The sequence below is a fragment of the Volvox carteri genome, assembly GCF_000143455.1.
Source record: "Volvox carteri f. nagariensis unplaced genomic scaffold VOLCAscaffold_1, whole genome shotgun sequence".
NCBI lineage: Eukaryota > Viridiplantae > Chlorophyta > Chlorophyceae > Chlamydomonadales > Volvocaceae > Volvox > Volvox carteri.
Genome location: NW_003307545.1, coordinates 2,185,848 through 2,199,527, shown reverse-complemented (window position 1 = coordinate 2,199,527; position 13,680 = coordinate 2,185,848). Strand labels below are relative to the sequence as shown.

Genomic DNA, 13,680 nt, shown 5'->3' with positions numbered 1-13,680 from the left:
ATCGCCACGTTTCACACTTTCCTTTGCTGTATCACTTCACGTAATCAAGTATCGGGAGGTAGTGGAGGACACAGATGGTACAGTCAAAGAACTCATCATCAAGCTCGCACGTGCAGAATATGTTCGTGCAGACTTCCATCTTGGCACTTCACGACAGAGCCTGTGAAGCCTTGCTTTGGGGATTCGTGAGGACCCGGCCAGCTGATGTAGCTACGATTCCGCCGCGACAGCGACATTGCGGCTGTCGAACCAGCAGTGCCGCCGTGTCGCAGTCAGCGACGGCGTGGGCAGCTGCAGCATAACTATATTTTGTTGTTGTTGTTACATGGTCGTGGGTGCGTTCCCCGTACCTGCAAACCACCCTAGTACGAGCCGAGGGCTCAAGGGCTGCCAAATCGCCTATAAGCACCATCCTACCTCGCACTTCCAACGAGACAAGTGATGAAGTACACTAACGACCAAAGGGAACGATAGAGTTGCGGTGAGACCATATACGTTCCAGCATCCTTGCCAGGCGTTCAGGTTCCCACTTCATAGCGTCCTTCATATGTTCGAAGCGTGGAAAGCCCATACCAGATAACTATATGTTCTCCAAGCACGAAGCTGCGGTCTGAACCTGCCGCTGGGGCCGCCGCTCCTGCCTCTGTCCCCACCCCTGGCCCGGGCCCTGCGATGTGATTGGCCCTGCTGCACCTCCTTCGCCAGCGCTGCCGTAACGGGAGATGCTGTTACTACCGCAGGAGCTCCCTGCTCCAAGCGACGGAAATGACAGAATACCCCTGATATGTGTGTGTGTGTGTTACATGGTCAACCGCACCGTACCTGCAAACCGCCCAATACAAGCCGAGGGCTCAAGGGCTGCCAGATCGCCTATGAGCACCATTCATGCCCAAGGACATCCAGCTGGCGCGCCGCATTCGTGGCGAGCGGGCTTAAAGTTCACGCGCGGACCTATTCTTTCCCGTTCCCCCAAACCGGTGTTCTTTAACACCACCAAATTAAGCACAAAGTCTTAAGAGGATTTTGCCCGCTATTGTTTGCTTTAACTTCATGTCCAATCCGCTGCATTTTGAGTCGCATTACGCTTATCATACGGCATATACAGACGGGACGTGACCTTGAAACGTAGCGCCATGTAAGGGGAATATGAAGCATCAGGATTAATGACACCGGGTTCACATCATGAAAGATCCCTTTAAGCGGACGTGAACTTGGTGACAGCTTTGGTGCCTGGCCAGGTCGCCAGGCAGCACAAGGCGCACTGCCATCTGGATTTCGCGGGAGGTCACGGTCGGCTTCTTGTTGTAACGGCTGAGCTTCGGTTGCGACCTTCTCGAAAAGATCGCTTATGAAGGTGTTCAAGATGGACATGGCCTTGGAGCCAGTGTTGGGATGCACCTGCTTCAACACCTTGTAGCTGTACAGCTTGTAAGCCTCGCTCTTGGCCACATTGGCCTTCTTTTCATCTTTCTTAGCCTTTCCGTCCTCGCCAGCACAGAAAGCTCCTTGGCCGCCTTCTTCGCCGGTGCCTTCTTTTCCTTCTTCTTTGGGGCCTTATCAGCCTTGGGCTTAGCCTCCGCTTCGGACTCAGTGCCCTCTACCTTCTCGGGCTTTTCCTCCTTCACGTTTTTTGGGGCCCTTTATTTAATGTGATAATAGGTTAGATGGTATTATTGAGTTACATTATGTAATTCTCCTCGCCAAGCGGTTTATTGTAGTGGATCAAAGGAAGGTCGTTGCCCCGGTGATCCCAACTTGCTCGGCCAACTGTTCTGGTGGTCGTTGCAGTAACTACAACGGTCGCCTGGTCGACATAAAAAGCCGAAACCCTCTACAATATCAAGAGATATACAGCTTCTCCTGACATCTCCTTTCAAGACATTGCACGCTTACAGAACATGGCAGGCCGTGGTAAGGGCAAGACCGCTGGCAAGAAGGCTGTGAGCCGCAGCGCCAAGGCTGGCCTGCAGTTTCCCGTTGGCCGTATTGCTCGCTACCTAAAGAAGGGCAAGTATGCTGAGCGCATCGGCGCTGGTGCGCCTGTCTACCTGGCCGCGGTGCTGGAGTACCTGACTGCAGAGGTGCTGGAACTGGCTGGCAACGCGGCTCGCGACAACAAAAAGAACCGCATCGTCCCGCGTCACATCCAGCTGGCCATCCGCAACGACGAGGAACTGGGCAAGCTGCTGGGCGACGTGACCATCGCTTCTGGCGGTGTGCTGCCCAACATTCACGCTGTGCTGCTACCCAAGAAGTCCAAGGGCGGCAAGGGCGAGGAGGCGGCCTAAGCAGCAAAGGCGACGTCGACATAGAACGGGGCACGTGCCCAGCTCTGATCAATGCAATTCAACACCCGGTGTTTTTCAACACCACCTATTCAATACATCCTGGCTACCGTGTAGTGAAGCAAATTACAATTGATTCGGAGATTTATTGGAGTATGAGATCAATACCGCGCCGCCACAACTCAATAATGCAGTCGTACAACATCCCGCATTATTACCACGACAGATGCATCATGGAGTACAGAGTAACTAATAACTTCTTTTAGCCCAGTCCTCGCCCAAAAAACTCTTCATCCGTGGCATCATCCGAGTCCATGGTCTTCAATGATGCACAGACAGTGCTCTTGTCCACCCCAGCGGCCTGTCCTTACAAGCATTACTCGGTTTGGACACCCAGTTGCGAAAAACGACATACAAAACCCAGCGCTGCCCCGCGCATCCCAAATTGAGTTTAGGAAGAACATATAGAAAGATCATCCCATCAGTCCTAATGCATTACGCTAACCCCAAGCCATACCATGACAACAGGGACCCTAGCACATGCCGTATCAGGTATGGCTATTGACGTTGAGCTCGCTTCAGCTGACATGGACAGGACTGTTCGAATACTTCAATATCGTGTGCAGCAAATGGTTACTACCTCTTCCCCAGCTGCGCTTCGCAACGCCTTCATCCATGCCACAGCATCAAGTACACTCACCCAGCCGCGCGACATGAAGCGAGCGCACCTACCGCGAACTATCCAAAGGCGATGAAAGCAATCAACAAGGCGCCAAGAATTCCGCTTGGCTATCGTGGGGGATGTCCGTTAGTACAGATAATGGTTCCTGGACGGGCTCGCGCAAGCATCCAGCAAGGTTAATGGCACGGGACACCCGAACCATCGTAACATCGCTGATTAGCTGCCGACAGGGAGTCCCCTTGGACCCCTTAATTCCTTCAATTATTCCATCTTCCCCTGCTTGTCCAGCACACTATTAATAAACAAATACACGCGCATAGGAGAGGGAATGTCAAAGACAACTACTAGTAGTGCTATTAATACTGCTGCTACTATCAGCAGGGCACTTCAACAACCGTCGAGCCATGTGACCTTGACAGAATGACGCCAGAGAGAGCTGCAACGGCAGGTCGTACATCAACAGCAAAGAAAGGCACATGCAACAACCGTACTCGTGCTACGGCCACATAAGGAAACAAGCAAATCGCAAAAGATGCATGATGCCGATGTCTTCCCGCCGATTATTCTGCACAAAGAAAAATGAGACCGCGCTCACTGCCAACATGAGGCCATTTATACTTTTCTAGCTTTCATAGTGCAGTCGTCAAAGCTATAAACGTGTCATGTTCAATGTAAAGCTATAAACGTGCTATAATGCTTTTTCCTTCGGAGGCACCCGCTCAAAGGAAACCTCAGTAACTTGACTCACTGTTCAGCAACTATGCACACACAAAGCAGTTAAAACCGTCGCTCACTAACCAACAACCAATCTATTAACCAAAAAACGATAATCCATTAAAAGCTACAATGCGACAATGAATAAACAATTGCCCACTCCGAACCAACCAACTGCTTCTTCCCTCTTCCATCCATACATCATCCCGCGCAGGATACAGCGACGAGACCCCAACGAGCGCGGATGGTTGCCACTGCTGCTGATGTGAACCTGGGCCCCGGCCCCTGCCAGCTGCCACCCATCCCACTCACAGTGACCTCTCCTCGAGGTAATGGATACCTCCCCAGCGCCCTCGCCTCTTTCCCCCCCCCCTTTACACACCACTCTCTCTCACACACACTCATGAGGCCGCCACCCTCCACCGTATAGAGGCATCTTCATCTTAATGCCAAACAATCTCCGGCCAGCCCAGCTCCACCTCCGCACCCCGTTGCGCAGACCCAGCCGCCGCCGCCGCCGATGACGCCGTCGACGCACACGAACGGCGGCCCAGAAATGATCGGGTGTTCAAAGCCCGTTCCTTCTCCATCGGTGCCGGCACCGGTGCCTTGCCGCCCTCTGCGACGCGAGGACCCGCCGCCAGCAGTCGCTGCCGTACCCACTCCGCCCCCAGCGGTCCCTCTGTGCTCTCCACTTGCGACACCATGCCCATGCAACGCACGATAAGCATCCGGCGCAATCGCGGCGCTGTCATGCAAAGCTGCAGCAGCGCGCGCTTGCCGCTGGGACGCCCCTCGCCGTCGCCATCGTAGCTGCTGGCGCAGCTGACCCGCGCGACGCCGACGCTTCCGCGCGCGAAGCCTATGCTGGTGCTGGGGTGGACGCCGGCAGTGCCGCCGCGGCGAACGCGGCAGGGCGTGCAGCGCGACAGCTCCAGGTACTCGAGCTCGGGCAAGTTTGCGAGGTACGGCAGTGCGTCCACTTCTAACTCCCCAGAGGCCAGCGTGAGACGCTGAGGAGGAGTCCGGAGATGAGGGTTCCCGAGTAGACGAGAAAAGTGTGTGTGCGAGGGGGGGAAAGACGAACCACGAGAGTGGGGTGGGGTGGGGGCAGCGAAGAGAACAGATGAACCACATAATCATAATATGATTATAAAGTTAATGGCCATGGATACTGCGTTGCATTCTTGTTTTCTAAGGCGTGCATGTGCTCGAGATTATGACAGGGGCCACCACGGCGAGGTTTTCGAAGAAGAGGTTTCTCTAGGGCCGAACCCTAAGCCCCCGCAAGGCCACTTGGTAACCCACCGCAACCCCATCCAGGTAGTATAAACGCATACGGCACGCAGTGCGCCGTACCTGCAACGTAGACAGCTCCGAAACGGCCTCCACGTCACCCGCTCGCATGCCAATGCCGTACAGCTCAAGGGACACAAGTCCTAGCGGCCGCATTTCCGAAATCCAGACCGCATGGCCCACCAAGGGCGCCCGCAACGGCCATGACGGGGGATGACCCTCCACATTGCCGCCCTCCGCCGCTGGCCCTGCCGCCGTCACTGCCGGCCCTGCCGCTGCCTCCCGCAGCGCCTCCAGGGCCCCCGCTGGCGCAAGCAGCTGCTGCGGGGTCTTCTCCCCCAGGGTAGTAGGTGGGCACAAGCTGCCCTGTGCATTGTGAATGGTGAGCTCGCGTGTGACCGCGTGGCCAAAAGCTGGTTCCGCGTCAATGTCCAAGCCGACATCCCGCTTTCCCCCGACGCAGAAGCCGCCACCACCGCCGCCGCTGGATCCGGCGAACCCTTTGGCGCCGACGCCGACGCCGGTGCCACGGAGGCGAGTTGAAGTGGAAAGCGCGCTCGTGGCGAAGGAAGACGCAAAGCCGCTGCTGACGCCGCCGCGGAAGGAGGTCGAGGACAACAGGGCAGGAGTGGCAGCGGCGGCGGCGGAAAAAGGGACGCTGCCGGAGGCCCAGGTTGACGATGCAACACTGCTCGTACCACCACCGTTGCACGATGTAACGCTTCCTCGAGTGCCGCAGGAAGGAACTGCCATGCCACAGACAGGCGGCGGTGGCGCGGCGTCAGCTCCACCGCCAACGAAGCCACCAAGGCTATGTCCATAGCTTGAAGGAGCAGCACCAGCACCTCCATACACTGTCGACAGTGCGGACAGTGGCCAGGGCGGCGCCAGGAGCCGGATGGCCTCCGCCAGCGCCTCTGCCGATGCCGGCAGCATAGTGGATCGCATAATGCCGTCAGAGCCGCGGCTAAAGCCCTACGCAGTGGGTGACGTGGCGTGGCATTTAGTGGGGGGAAGAGAGAGAGAGAGAGGGAAAGGTCGGAACGGGCATTTGCTGGTGGGATCAAGGACGGTTGGTTAGTTACTTGGTTCCCAACGAACCCAACAGACCTGAAGAGCGTCAAATTCCACGTCAAGCATGTCGATCTCAATCCCAGGCACTACCACCGCCATCCTGGTACCGCCGGCCCCACCGCTACCACCTGCCGCCGCGGCCGACGCAGCAGCAGCGGCAGCGGCCCGCGACTCCACTGTTCGCTGTATCGATCGCATCATGCGCAGCGTCGGCCGGCTACGCACAATCCGAAGCGCAGTCAGTGCCGGTGGCAACGGCAGCACTTCCGGTCCTGCTGAGGCGGCGCCGGCGGGAATGCCGGCACTGGCGCCGTCGATCGCCGAGGCCGACCCGACCGACCCAAGGGTCAAGTCCATGAGCTGAGGTACAGCACGCGTGATCGCTGCAAGGTCCGCCACCGCTGGGGCAGCGGCGTCCGGCAGCTCCAGCCGGCGCAGGCCGCGCATGGCGGCGATTACCGTCAGCAGCGGCGTCGCGGATTGAAGTCCGCTAATGGCCAGGCGCTTAAGGCCGGTCAGATTATAAAGCGCTGTCGCGAGCTGCTGTACAGATGGCGCCGCCGCGACGACGGCTGCACGCTCCGCCGCGGCCTTGGACGATGCGCCGGACATGGGCCGGCTGACGCCACCACGGCCGCCAATGTCGTGACTTGTACGGCGACACATGTTGAATGTGCAGCCACGGAGCTCCAAAGAATGCAGGTGGTGCAGGCCGCCAATCGATTTGACGATGCCGGCGGCCGTCACGGCGGCGGCGAGGGGTGAGACGGAGGCAACAGCGCCCGTCGCCACTACGGCGTTGCAAGAGCCGGCACCAGCGTGGGAATGGGGCCCAGCACTCGAGGGCAGCAGCTGGTGAAGCGACACGGTGAGGTGACTGAGGTGGCTGCATGTGTGAAACAGCGTGGACATCCGCTTGGGCCAGCCGACGCAGCCCCACAGCTCCAGGCGCATCAGCCGAGGCGCAGCCGTAGCAACCAGCATCTCCAGGGCGACCGCCGCGGGCTGCCGTGTTAAATCGTACCCGTACAGGTTGAGCCGCAGCGGCAGCGCCGGTGGCGGCGGTGTAACGGTCGTAAGCGTTCGCGGCGTGGGCGTGCTGCTAATGGGCAGCGGGGCAGATGTAGCGGCGATGCCACCGCCGCCGCCACCGGCGGAGGACGCATAGGAGGTGGCTGCTAGCAGAGGCACTGACGGCGCCTTGATGGGTGGCGGTTGAGGCAGTGGTTGCGGCGGTGCGTCCGCAGGCGCTACTGCTAGGAGCATTTGCAGCGCTCGGGACATCTGAGACGTCAGGGGGACTCCGCATAGATGCACCACTGCCAGCTCCTTAGATGCGTCTGCGTCCGCTATGGCCTGGACAACCGCGAGCCTGTGGGTAACGTCGATGGCGGGTCCCGCAGGGTAACGAATGAAAAAGGAGTTTGTTGTCGAGGCTTTGTGCTGTCCCCACGAATGCTGTGCGACAGGTGCCCGGGGCTCTCAGGTTTGCTTTAACAGCGCATCAGCTGAAAATAGGTCTACGAGCCCGGCACAGGACACACGCTGCGGCTGCTGCCAAGGGCGACAACGTGGTGTGCTTTTTGGCAGGTCCCGGTGCCGCATAGGGATTGCCGCGCAAGCGAACGAGTACTCAGCAGCTGCAGAAAGCGGAGACGTGTAAGGGGAGGAGCGAGCGCACAATGCCAGAGGGTTGCTCGGGCTTGGGATGACACACGCGATAACAAAGGTCAGGTTAGGATGCAGCGCTGCTGCCGGCAGCAGCGCCCGCATAACGTAAGTCAATCCATACAATATATCTATTGTGGTATAATACAGGTCTTATCATACAGTACCGCTTTAGAAAAATATGTTCCTTCGCGCGCGCGCCTGCACGCATACTAGGCCGTCAGGTACGAAGGTACGCTCACGCACCCTTCCTCGTGCCGTCGCCGTTCATGCCCTTGCGTAAGGGATAAAAGAAGTAGATGCGGTTGACATCCGCGCTCTGTGAAACCTTTGAGAGCTTTTGCGACTTCGTGGACTGTCGCGCGGCATAGCGGCAGTGGATAGCGCGGCAATCTGCCTCTCGGAACACCCCAAAAGACGGTGGAGTCGTCACAGATGCACAATTGCGTCACCAGCATATCATGAACGCTCTGGCTTTTTCGACAGCATGCCCTGAGAGCAAGGCGTTCTGGTCCGGCGAGATACGACCATAAAATCGGGACAAGGTCAAGAAGTCCAACTTGACCTTCAACAATTTCGTTGGTAGGAATTCCATGTATCTTTTCCTTTGTGCGTTGCGCAGCAGCCTTTGCTCTGCACTTGACAGGCGGCGGTGCAGAGGAAAAGCAAAAGAGAAGCTTATCCCTCCAAGTTGTTCGTGACATTGCAATGTCTTCTAGTAAGGAATATCCTACCTATCTTGTAAGAACTATACTGTTTTATGGAGACGCAGGCGCCTCAAATCAATGGGCAAATCGTGCGATACGGAAACGGCGCGCAGATGGCCGAGCTGCCGCGAGCCGTACTCGACGAGTCAGCCATGTTCCTTGGCAACGTGATAACCGGCACAAACCCATAAAATTATACTGTACTACGGCGCCATTCGATGAGGCAAGCGTAACTCCTGTTCTGATGAGCCACCGATAAGTCATCGCTGCGTTGACCGCAATCTGCAACTGTTAAAAAATTGTAATTAGGTTGACGTCGTGCGCCGGCTGCCGCGATACGGCTATCCTTGTTTTGCTGCATTATCTTAGGTGTTGAGCACGTTCTGCAACCAGTTTCTCCCGCTGCGGTGTTGAGCAACCGACGCAGCCTCGCCTTCTATCTTAAGAATCGGTCACAAGATTTGAAGGGGTAAACGCAGATTTGGATTGCGGTCGTGGAAAAAGGATGCCGGACGTTCCTTTCAGGCCACTCCAGTATGTGATCCTCATGGACTGTACGTAGCCAATCCAGTGAGGCTGGCAGTCAGCTGTGGGTCACTGTTGATTAAGCACATGTTTTGTGTACCGCAGCTGAGCCAGGCTAAGTACGGATTTCAGGTCCTAGCCCTTGTTCACGTAGTTGGCCAAGTCGTTCCGTTTGCGATATACACGTGTGATGCGTATTACTATGACTTGAGTACGTATAATAAATGTCAGACGTGATACCGAGGAGCGAGGACAAAGAGGATCGCACCGTACGCGACGACTGAGAATATAGGAACCCCGTTGATCAGGCAAAGACAACTGCCTGTACACACAACTGCCCGTATAATATTAGCTTCATCATAACAATTATCTAGATAATGAGGCAGCTGGGCTCGCGACAGGTTCGCCACTATGCGGAAATGACCAAAGGGCGCACAACTCCCAGCTCAAGCATCATTGGTATACCGCGCTCACATTTGGCACCTACGGAAATGGTTCGGGCCTCTGGGGCTGACCTCCTCTGGCACCGCGGACATCCGCGACTACAGGCCTTGCAGGGTGGTCAAGGCAACACCGGCAGCCGCGAGCAGCTGACACGGAGGACAATCCTCCTGCACTCTTCTGCTCTACCCGCGTTCCTTCTGAGCCTGACAATTGGGTCAGGTGGGGGTTCGCATTGCACGTCGTTCATTTCGCCACATCAATCCGGCACTGCACCCTAGGCCGCGAATCCCATCCGCAAAGTCGCACTGTACTTGCGGATTTTTTATGTGAGGTCGCTGTGTCATGCCGGGAGACGCAACATGCATACAAAAGCAGTAGTTTTTGTGATGAAAGCCGCTTCCCTCCGGGTGCTCAAGGGCGCCCTTGATACTGAAGGGTTCGGGTAGGCAACTGAAATTTACCCAGCTGTCCATACATACGCACATACATACATGCACACATACATACGTGCATGCGCATGGTATAGCCGAAAGCGCTGCGTTCTGCCCCCGTCATCATCGTCCCCAAGCCCGCCCTTACCCCTCGCCTTCCTTAGGCCCTGCCCTGCTGATGTGTGTGGGACAGGGGGGCCGTATCTTCACCCGTGGCCGCTACCTGGCGAAACCCTGCCATCCCCGGTATTTCGGGGCACCCTCATCTAGTCACCCTTCTCAGTGGATCGCTCACGTTTGGCACCCACCACCGGCCTCCAACGGAATCTGCCGGATCGACGGCGGCCCAACTCCATTCCTGGTCGGCTCGCAAGTCAACTTTATCCCAGGTCACCACCGTCCAACAACTAGGGGCATTTTACCTTCCAACATCGGAAGGATTATCGACCTTGATAGGTCTCGATCCCGGGACTGCTCTCGATCCCGGGACAGGTCTCGATCCCGGGACTGCTCTCGATCCCGGGACAGGTCTCGATCCCGGGACTGCTCTCAATCCCTGCTGTTCTCCCCATTGACCCCTTCTTTCCCCCTTCCCCCGCCGCATCCTTTTCCCTACAATATTCGTTCGATACCTCGCAGATGACCCCACAACGCTTCTTAACAGCGTTCTAGCGGGCTACGGACTGCCCAAGCTGCCTGGATCTACTGGATTCAAAGTATTGGTGAGCTGCCGTGCGTCAGTGCCTCGCGGGCGTTTAAACAGTCCAGGAGAAAAGAAATCTAGATAATAAATAATAACGAAAACAATCTTCCGACTTTCACCTCGTTTACCCTCCTCAACCACATTGAACACATCTCCATCTTTTAAGGATTGGTCCCCAAAAACACACACACACAGACACACAGACACACAGACAGACAAGTAGATGGACAGACAGACAGACATGCTGCTCTGAACGTTGACAATTATCCCAAATCTTTGTTCCCATTTTGTCCTCCTGGGAAGGATGACTTCGAGTTGGACTTCACGCTGGAGTACCCGCGGTCTTGGGTGGTACGACCCAATACCCTGAGGCAGGGGGTGTACATATCAGGTCAGTGTACGGAAATGCGGGAAAATCGTGTTTGGTCATGCACCAGGCGACATCCAGACCGCCAACTGCTGGAGCTGGAATGTAGAGCGGGAAGAGGGGATTTTGCACACCTTTACACTGGTCTCAATCGTCCGAATTCGAAAACTATCAGCGTCCTAAGCGATAAAGCCATCGAATCATAGTTCCGGAAGTAAAAAATCTCGTGAGGAGGTTTTGGCGGAACAGGGCTCCTCGCTTTTTGAATTAGCGCCTTGTCAGGAGCTCCCCCCTGTAATAGCCAATCGCCCGGGGTCCTATCCCCCTCTGATATTGTCACGCACTTCTTCTGCTATTGCTATTGCTACTGCCACTGCTACTGCTTCTGGGTTCCCTGCTACTGACCGATGTTTACGTGTACCTCCGCTGTTGTTGCAGCTACGGCTGATGTTGCTGTCTAAACCTTTTTCCCCTTTCCCTCCCTGCTCTCTGATTTGCTCATCCCCGCCAAAGACTTCAACACCGCTGACAAGCTGACTGTGGAGGTGCTGCCGCTGGCTGCCACCGGCAGCAGCGGTGACCTGGTCGCGGCGGCAGTGGCCGCGGCGGTGGTGCCCGGAGCCGGGTTGGGTCAGCAGGTGGGGCCACAGCCACTGCGACTGCGGCATCGGGGGCAGGGTGGGGCCTAAACAAGGGAAGTGTGTCAGACAGACGAACAGGCGGACGGACGGACAGACTGGGCAAGGGTGGTTAATGTTCCTAGCTAGCAGGGAGAGAAAGAGAAATAGAGAAGGAGGGAGAGAGAGCGGTGCAGACGGGTATGTGCTGGGTCTAGTGCGTCTGAATTGAGCTGGCACAAGTCAGGATTGAGCCAGATCTGGATCCGGATCCGGCAGTCTTGAGACTCGTTTTCGTTCGATTGCCGGTTCAGGTTTTGGCCCCCCCATCCACATACGAACGTACACAGACAACCACATACATACATACCCACACGCACACCCCACATGCATCAGGATGACAAGCTGCTGCTTCCGCCGGCCAGTCGAGTCAAGAGCCGTACAGAGCTGGTGGATGGAAAGGTGCGGGATAAGGAAAGTGGGGTTTGGGAGGGGGAGGAGGGAGGGAGGAGGTCAGTCCCTGCTCATACTTGGATATGCAGCCCTGATCGCACATCCCTTCCGTCGTGTAGCTGCTTTCTTCCCCTTATGCTCCTCCTTATTTCCCTCCTGCTGCTGCTACTGCTGCTGCTGCTTGTGCTACTACTGCTGCTGCTACTATTACTACTGCTGCTACTGCTGCTGCGACTGCTGCTGCTACTGCTGCTGCTTGTGCTACTACTGCTGCTGCTGCTACTACTGCTGCTACTACTACTGCTGCCGCGGTTAATGCCCCTCTCCATCCCCCCTTCCCCATCACCTTCACTCGCTCGTGGCTCGTCTTCACCCCCTTTCCCCCTCCCCCTCCACCCTTAGGAGTACACGTACTTGGAGTTCCCCTCGGAGACGGTCACCCGCAGTGGCTACCAGGTCCGGAGGAGGAACTTCGCCGCGGCGGTGGTAAAGGGGGGGAGGCTCTACACGCTTAACGCTAGGTAAGTGCGACCGCACACACACCGCTCACGCATTCTCATTCCTCTCCAGACAGACAGATCGACAGACAGATCGACAAACAGACAGACACACGCCGTCTTCAGTGGATTAGTCCACCCGCTGCTGCAGTTTTGTTTAACCCGCGTCTCCCCTTACATCTCCTCCCGGCCAGCGCTCACTGGTCAGTTCATGGTCTGGCATCTGCAAATAACTTCTCTACTACTTTCCCGCGGCCCCCAAAACCCCCCACGCCCTTATCCCTGCTTTCACCCTTTTCTCCCCCCCCCCGGCAACCCCCGCCCCACCCACCCCCTCCAGCGCCCGCTCCGACCAGTTCAACAAGGAGAAGGAGGCCCTTCTGCGGCATGTGGTGGAGTCTTTCAGAGTGAGATAAACACAGTACGGAGCATTACACACACCGCCGGATACGTCTAAATCAGCCGGTACATTCGCCGGTATGGCAGCAGTAGTACGGCACCGTCACCAGTACGGAGCAAGAGGCGGTTCCTTTATTCTTAGTAAACCCCTACAGCAGTGGGGGATGGGGGGAAAGGGGCGGAGGAGATGCCCGGCACAGGACCCACCCGCCCCGAAGTAGGGGGGTGATGGAGGTCTGTCCTTTTTTCTGCTCGCTTGCTAGGGGGCTAAGGATTGTCAGGGATGTGCGTGCTCCTGTGCTGTGTGTATGTGTTGTGTGTGGCATCATACCTGACCTGTAGCAGCGAACATGGCCTAACGTGCGGGCGCATGTGTGCATGCAAGTGCGTATGCATGCATGTGTGTGCGTGTATATGGAATAAGGCGTGCAGTCCTGGAGTTTGGACGGACTTGAAGACGTTTCCCCCCTCCCGGTGGTTGGGTGGGTGCTGCGTCAGCCTCTGGGGTTCGGGTATGGCCGGCCGCGTTACCTGCCGTACACTGTGTGATGTGGCTCTCCCACGAGAAGAAACTTTTGTGCTTTCTTCAATTCACTAGTGCTGCTTGGATTCCCTTTGTTTGCTTGTGCGCGTTGGCGACCGGATTTAGTTTATCGACAGGAGGAAAGAGCTAAGCAAGGGCGCACCCAGGACACCAAGTTGGGCTCCCAGGGCGGCGGTTGTGCGGTAGTTTGGTTAGTTAAGGGGGCTTATGGGAGCGGGAACTTGGAAAAGCAACCCCTTCACAATGGCGCGGACACGGCCGGACCAGATAGAGT

The 13,680-nt window shown here is 56.7% G+C and overlaps 3 protein-coding genes and 1 pseudogene across 4 annotated transcripts; 2 read left to right on the top strand and 2 right to left on the bottom strand.

Annotated features, from left to right (window-relative positions):
• Positions 1 to 1,226: 1,226 nt before the first annotated feature.
• Positions 1,227 to 1,637, bottom strand: hstH2B-6 (annotated as a pseudogene; the record flags this gene model as incomplete). Its single annotated transcript has 1 exon — positions 1,227 to 1,637. A coding segment is annotated over one exon (411 nt), but the record flags the coding sequence as incomplete, so codon positions are not given.
• Positions 1,638 to 1,898: 261 nt separating this feature from the next.
• Positions 1,899 to 2,288, top strand: hstH2A-6 (histone H2A; the record flags this gene model as incomplete). The annotated part of the gene is made up of 1 exon (XM_002946061.1): positions 1,899 to 2,288. One exon carries the CDS (start codon positions 1,899 to 1,901, stop codon positions 2,286 to 2,288), a length of 390 nt encoding a protein of 129 aa, XP_002946107.1.
• Positions 2,289 to 4,124: 1,836 nt separating this feature from the next.
• VOLCADRAFT_86037 (uncharacterized protein) lies at positions 4,125 to 8,423 on the bottom strand (the record flags this gene model as incomplete). Its single annotated transcript, XM_002945707.1, has 6 exons — positions 4,125 to 4,694; positions 5,041 to 5,952; positions 6,088 to 7,509; positions 7,576 to 7,691; positions 7,966 to 8,074; positions 8,172 to 8,423. 6 exons carry the CDS (start codon positions 8,421 to 8,423, stop codon positions 4,125 to 4,127), a joined length of 3,381 nt encoding a protein of 1,126 aa, XP_002945753.1.
• Positions 8,424 to 9,280: 857 nt separating this feature from the next.
• On the top strand, positions 9,281 to 12,879 carry VOLCADRAFT_127349 (uncharacterized protein; the record flags this gene model as incomplete). Its single annotated transcript, XM_002946060.1, has 7 exons — positions 9,281 to 9,614; positions 10,466 to 10,548; positions 10,833 to 10,920; positions 11,410 to 11,534; positions 11,910 to 11,975; positions 12,369 to 12,487; positions 12,804 to 12,879. The coding sequence occupies exons 1-7, from the start codon at positions 9,329 to 9,331 to the stop codon at positions 12,877 to 12,879; spliced, it is 843 nt and encodes a 280-aa protein (XP_002946106.1). The 5' UTR covers positions 9,281 to 9,328.
• Positions 12,880 to 13,680: the final 801 nt, after the last annotated feature.